At 42.5% G+C, this 6,122-nt stretch overlaps 3 protein-coding genes across 3 annotated transcripts in view; 1 reads left to right on the top strand and 2 right to left on the bottom strand.

The window, feature by feature from the left end:
* Positions 1-423, bottom strand: part of LOC104385932 (survival of motor neuron protein-like) — a 5,149-nt gene extending 4,726 nt beyond the window's left edge. Inside the window, exon 1 of the mRNA XM_009994462.1 lies at positions 344-423. Within this exon, the coding sequence (XP_009992764.1) occupies positions 344-423 (80 nt within the window). The remainder of the gene's footprint in view (positions 1-343) is intronic.
* Positions 424-856: 433 nt separating this feature from the next.
* LOC104385923 (small EDRK-rich factor 1-like) lies at positions 857-1,509 on the bottom strand. Its single transcript, XM_009994450.1, has 2 exons — positions 1,385-1,509; positions 857-929 (listed from the first exon to the last, which is right to left on the bottom strand). The coding sequence occupies exons 1-2, from the start codon at positions 1,507-1,509 to the stop codon at positions 857-859; spliced, it is 198 nt and encodes a 65-aa protein (XP_009992752.1).
* Positions 1,510-1,697: 188 nt separating this feature from the next.
* BDP1 (B double prime 1, subunit of RNA polymerase III transcription initiation factor IIIB) overlaps positions 1,698-6,122 on the top strand; it is a 55,566-nt gene continuing 51,141 nt past the window's right edge. Inside the window, exon 1 of the mRNA XM_009994438.1 lies at positions 1,698-1,873. Coding sequence (XP_009992740.1) covers positions 1,698-1,873 — 176 coding nt within the window. The remainder of the gene's footprint in view (positions 1,874-6,122) is intronic.

Here is a 6,122-nt window from a genome sequence, read left to right as displayed (position 1 = left end):
ACCTGTGCAGATCTGACCTCGTGTCACCCACTCGGCACCCGGTGCCCAGGCCTGTCTGTAAAGCAGCCGCTGCCTTTTCTCGCACCGTGTTCTTTCTCTGCAGGCTGCCTTAAGGACCAATTTTAAATAACTCTAGTGATGCAGCAGTTTTAGTATCTGCTTAAATCTGCAGCTCATTAACTTCATGCCTGCAGCTTCTCCAATAGTATCAGTAGTAGATCCAGGCACTTGGGAGAGTCCACAACTCAGCAGGCATCTCCCACAGTGCAGACTTCCCTCTGCAGATCACATGGCATATAGTAAGCATTTCTGACATTCTGACATTTATACTTATTACACTTACCTCCTTATATTGCGTTTCTCCACAATTCTCTCTATTCCTGGTAACTTCTTAGAAATCAACTGATCATCAAACATAACCATTGCAGATTAGACCATAGTGCATGCAAGATTTTATTGTAAAAATAATTTAGGATGAGATTTACAGTTGAGACCTCTGCAAGGTGAAGCACATTTTACAAGGGTGTTCCATTCTAAATGAAGGTGTACTTCATGAAGTAAGACAAAATCTGGTCTAACTGTAGATTCAGAAATTGTTCATGGAACCTTCAAGTGCAACAACAAACGCACCAAAAGCTGGAGAAAAGCTATTGCTTGGTACAACTGGTACAATTATTCATATGCATGCAGAAGAGCGTAGTCAGTTTTGAAACAGCACTCCAGACAACTAAGATTATGCTAACCAGAAAATACTCTAAACTAATGCTAGTTGAACAACTAGATGTTTCATCCATTCATGGCCAGAGAGCTTTCTGAATGATCTTCCAGGCCCTCCTGCTTCAATGGTGCGCTCAGCTCATTTTGCTCCTGTCTGCAGAGACTTCCTCTCATTTGCTGCTTTTTGCTTTTGCTGCATAATTTCAGAGTCTCTGTGAAGAAAAAATGCTGTATTTCAAATACTGGTTCACTGTTTTTCTAAGTCTCCTCCAGCTTATTTTTGTCCTTTAGCAACCCCCACTTCAAGAAGAGAAAAAGATTAGTGTAGAACTTCTCAGCCATAAGCACTCTGCTTCTACCACCCTATTGTTTTTTTTCAGTACAGTGCCCCATGAGGTGGACAAGCTACTTGATCAGCAGACCTTGTAAGATTATTTTAGATTTAAAAGGACATAATGGATCAAGAAAGTATTACACAATCTTTCCCTGCTTCCACCAGATAAAAAGCTGTTCAAAAGTAGTAAAAGCCTTCCAGGTCTTAAAAAAATAAACCTGTTTAACAAGGAGATACAATATACATTGTGTCACCTAAGACACTAGATCCTTTCTGACCCATTTCCCTTTCCTATTTTGCCCAGTCATCTCACTGAGCTACGTTAGATCTTACCTCTGTTTTCTCTGAGAAGCAGACAAACTATCCTCTTTCCTTTTTCCTTTGTGGTTCTCCTGAGTCTTCTTCAGGTTCTTTTGGCGGGCAAGTTCACGCTGGTTCCCACCTGAAAGATAATACATAGTTTATACAGTTAGTACCACTTTTTACACAGTTTCTCTGTGTAGAAGTGTGATACAAAGGTGGTAAGGTTTGGCTCCATCTGTAGAGCTGGTATGGCTCTACAGAACCTGCCATCCAGCCTCCCCTTCAGTGCACAGTGGGAGGGCATGAAAGGCTGTCAGTTACTACATTTATATTTTGATAGGCCATGGCCAAGAGATCATCAGAATCTCTTCCAACATTCCTTCCAGAAACACAGTGCAGTTTTGCACTGAAGACTGATGGCAGACCATCCCACCAGCAGCCTGGGCAAAACGGCAACAGTGATTACCCACAGAGGAGCCATCCTCTCTGTCTCAAACAGATTCCAGCATCCAATATAGAGTACAAATTAGTTTTAGTCTGAAAGGACACCATTAAAATGATGGCAGCTTCCATGAGTTTATAAACTTCCCTAAAACTCTTCCCAAGGCCTTTTAAGAAAACAGAAAGGAAATGGCTATAAGTCTTGGGAATCCAGAAGCATCATCCACCTGCTTTCAGTCTACAGTGCTGCCATATAAAATCACTGACAGATTCCATCATATCCCATGGTCAAACACCACGAACTTTTGAAGTCTTGCTTGTACTTAGCAATAGTTAGGGCACTTTTATTTGTAGAAGCCACTAAGAAGATGACCAGCATAGTTAATACTATGGAAACTTTGGCTTTACTTTTTACTGGATAAAGTCCTCAAACTACTTAACACAGGATTCATAAGGTATTATTGGGTACTCGTACCCCAGAAGCTCATCGAGCACAATGAAACGTTGAAGTTGCCTTACTCTGGGAACCATGAAAGTACAAGAACACACAGAACCCAGATTTAGCCAATTTCTGCTCTAAGGCAGCTGGCACGTATGCAGTATGAGACTAGGGCAGCTATGGAACTTCAGCCCAATTTTCTTTACCTACCATATACTTCAGAGCCCCTTGCAAAAGTGGGGCTCGCAAAACTGAGGTTAATACACAACCAAAACTCCATCCCCTTATCAATACACCATTTTCAGAATAAAATGCCTTTCCACTTCCCCAGAACAGGTGCCTGCACATGTCTCTGCACAGCGTGGACAGCCCTATTCTGTTCACATGCAAGAGGATTTTCATGCTACTGAAGGAATTAGCAAACAAGCATTCAAGAAGGTTCCTTCCATGTACTATTATGGGCTTCTGTTCTTACTTTTCCACGCAGGCTTTTTAGATGTAATTGCAAACCAACATCTGTAGTTTTCAGTCTTCCTTATTTTATGAGTTTTTCTATGCAGGTGATCCCTTAACACAGCAGCAAGGACACAGTTACTGTTGTTCCACCTATTTTGCTTGTGATGGACTGTTACATCATTCAGTAAACTACACTCTACTAAGGATGTGGCCTCGAAAGTTTGTTGTTTGTTGTTCCGGTTTTCTAAATCAGGCACAGCACTTAAGCATGGCCTTATCAAGTACTTCAGCTCACTTTCAACAAAAGTGAGAAGAGTAACATTATACAAAGACACTAAACCACATCACCATTACCAGTGCAGAGGACACCCCTTCGCGGCACAGCCAGCTTTCTCCAGGACTACCAACCCCCTAAACTGCTGGCAAGGTAGACATGCTACCTTTCTGATTAGATAACTTTCCTGAAAGCATTACATCAAAATTATCACAAGAAAACTGCTGGTCAGAGCAGATGCAGTTCTCCATCTAAATGCTAAGGGTCTCCTTATGGCAGTTCTTGTCTGCTCTAACCTGCCAGAGGTTGTTCACTTGCTTGGTACCTCTTCTTGCCCTGCTTCTTTTAGACTAGAAGTGCTCCAGATAGACTAGGCACAGTCACTTCAGCTGTTGAACAAACACAGTCACATTTTTTGAACTTCAAAAATTAAATGTCCACCTCCCTGTAGTTGCTTTTGTGCCTCTTTTCAGTCTCTCTGCAGTCTTAAGTCCACCTATGCCATCTTTCAATCTCAAAGGCAGATCTCTCAAATTTTGAGGTGTCTGTAACTTCAGGTATATGGAAGCAGTTTAGGACTAGGTCAATTTTAAACAGCAACCTTCTGAGCTGAGCCACAGCTTTGTACTCATGCCATTTCTGAGCTGATATTGGTATCTTGCATGTCAACAAGTAGACAAAAGCAGCCCTGCAAAAGCTGTATTCTTCACACCAGCACATGTACCATCTGGCCAGAGAACCAGAGGCCCAGACAAGACAGCCTACTGCAACTATTGCTGCTTCCTGAGAGCTGCTCCTGCCTTCAACTGTGACAGGACATCAAGTACAACCTTTTGAAAGAGCTAAGAGAACTCCATCTTCCTCACTAGCATTCAGTGAGAGTCTGTCCTCAGAGCCCATGTAGAAGAAGGGCCATTGTTTGTTCAGGAACTGAAGTAAAACAGCAATCTATCTCTAGTAGTACTGGTGTTGATTAGAACTTGATGACTCATGAGCAGATGATACATTCCTGGCTATAAACGGTTCTTGAGTGCTCAGGAGGCATGAGTGTCATATGAACAAATTAGCAGCAAGTAAACAGCTCTTTTGTGGTTCTTGAAGAAATGAAATACCTTCTTTTATCATGAAGAAAAAGAGGCAGGAAGTCCAAACACACAGTTATAGTCAGAACTCATACACCCGAACCATATGCACTCCATCCCTTCCAAGCAAGCATTGTGCAGGATGTCTGCAGTTATTCCACAGACATGGTAAGAGTGTAAACTTCAGAATCAAACTGAACAGCCTCAATTAAAAGCCTGGCTGCCACTTCTGCACAGGAAAGCAGAGCAGGTAAAAAAGTAAAGCAATACAGTATGCACACCAGGCATACAGAGCAAGCAACCATTTGAAAATAAACTTACTTTTACCATCCCTGCTTCCAGGTAAATGTTGCCTAGGACTGTTTGGCCCCAGTACTTCACCTGGGATGCTGAATGAATATCCTAGGATACCCAAGGGAGCAGGTGCTGTTCCCCACATTCTGTAACATCAGCCTGTATCTCCCAGGAGGTGTGGTCCATTCCTGAGAGAAGACATTTCAGCTTCCTGTGTTGTGAAATTCAAGCATGAACTGCCATATAAAGGCAGTTCACCCCTTCTGCATACATCTACCCTCGTGCAGGCGTAACATGAAAGAAGCTGAGCATTCAAACACTGTTCAGACACGTATTTGCAGTGGGCGACTGCAGCAAGCTGTGTGCCCCTTTCCTGCCTCACACACACACTCACTCTTGGGTGCTTTCACCTCCCTCAGGCTCATCCCTAGGTGGCCTGGACCAGGGCCTCAAGCATTGAATCTTACAAAGAAAAATATAAATGATTCAGATGGTACAGCAGAAAAGCAGCTTGAGCCGGGTGCCTCCAGATAGGGACCCAGGAGAAAGATTTCAGTGAGCAATCCATGCACCTTTTTGGTCCAACGGTGGTTTCTGGTTTGGGGTCCTCTAATACCCATTAGATTCCTTCTCTGCCTCCAGACAGGGTGTTGTTACCCTGTCGAGCTGCAAGTTGTAGCCTCCTTATCTTCTGTTTTTTTTCACTTCTTGAGCACCTGCTCGAAGGCAGAGCCTGGGAAAGTGAAATGTCCTAGACTTAAGGTAAACATTACTTCGCAAAAACTAAACCATCAGTGTGTTTTCAACATTGTTCTCATGCTAAACCCAAAACATAGCACTGTATCAGCTGTCAGGAAGAAAACTAACTCTATCACAACCAAGAGCAAGTTCTAGGTGAAAGTTCACCTTAGCTTGTGGCCTAAGGCTTCCACAAATCTAGCTACTCATGCTAAGTAAGAAATGCTAAACAAACAGCATACCAAACTGCACAGCACTCATGTTAAACTGCAGTATTTCTTAACAGCTTAGGCATCCCTCTCCTTGTCTGCCTCTCCAGGTCAGATGACTTAGTTCAACTTGCTCCTGCTCTCCCAGTTCCAAAATCCAGTTGTTCTTGAAAAGAAAGATAAGCAAAAGACCTCTGAACAGTGCTGGAACAAACAGTAATAATCTCTGCTGTAAGGAGATCAAATAAAATGGCAGTAAGGATTGGCTAGTAAGGTCATAAACCCTGGAGATCTTTCTGAGCAGCAAAGGATCTAATCACATGTTAGAACTTAAAAGCAAAAGTGCCTGCATCCATGTCCCAAAATTAGAATGAAAAACTAAACAAAGAAATGTCATGCAAGCTCAAAGCAGCAATGGAACACAAGTAACAACAAGATTACTAGTAAAGCACAACTTCTACTCCTCTACTATTTCAGATACTTTATTAAACTAGGTAATCCTAAAATGAAATGCTATCATTCTGCTATTCTCAGGTGTGGGAAACTGTGCCTCTGTTTATCCTAAGCTATGTTTAATTTAGTACCACGCAGAACTAGGGCAAAAAAAAAAAATCAACAAACCCCACACACCTGTCTCTCACACTCAAAGTCTGATCTGTGCATAAACTGTTGTGATCCATCTACATTTCCAGGTACGTATTTTCAAGTGGGAATGTAAAAGGGCCTCCTCAATGAAACACAGGCTGGTTCTGTGTTGTCAAGCACCACACGCAGAAGCCAAACCAGCAACTCCAGCAGCGGGAAAAGCCAGAGTGTTCTAGGTTTGGTTTGCAGA

The sequence above is a fragment of the Chaetura pelagica genome, unplaced genomic scaffold, assembly GCF_000747805.2.
Source record: "Chaetura pelagica isolate M959 unplaced genomic scaffold, ChaPel_1.0 scaffold920, whole genome shotgun sequence".
In the NCBI taxonomy this organism is placed as follows: domain Eukaryota; kingdom Metazoa; phylum Chordata; class Aves; order Apodiformes; family Apodidae; genus Chaetura; species Chaetura pelagica.
The sequence above is the reverse complement of the archived record's forward strand: the minus strand, read 5'-3'. Positions and strand labels throughout refer to the sequence as shown.

Excerpts from the sequence above, each read along its gene's own strand:
- LOC104385923 (XM_009994450.1), bottom strand. The coding sequence starts at position 1,509 with ATGTATTATCTTTCAGGTGGGAACCAGCGTGAACTTGCCCGCCAAAAG. Across the intron at positions 930-1,384 it reads GCTTCTCAGAGAAAACAGAG|AGACTCTGAAATTATGCAGC; the intron begins GTAAGATCTAAC and ends TTTTCTTCACAG.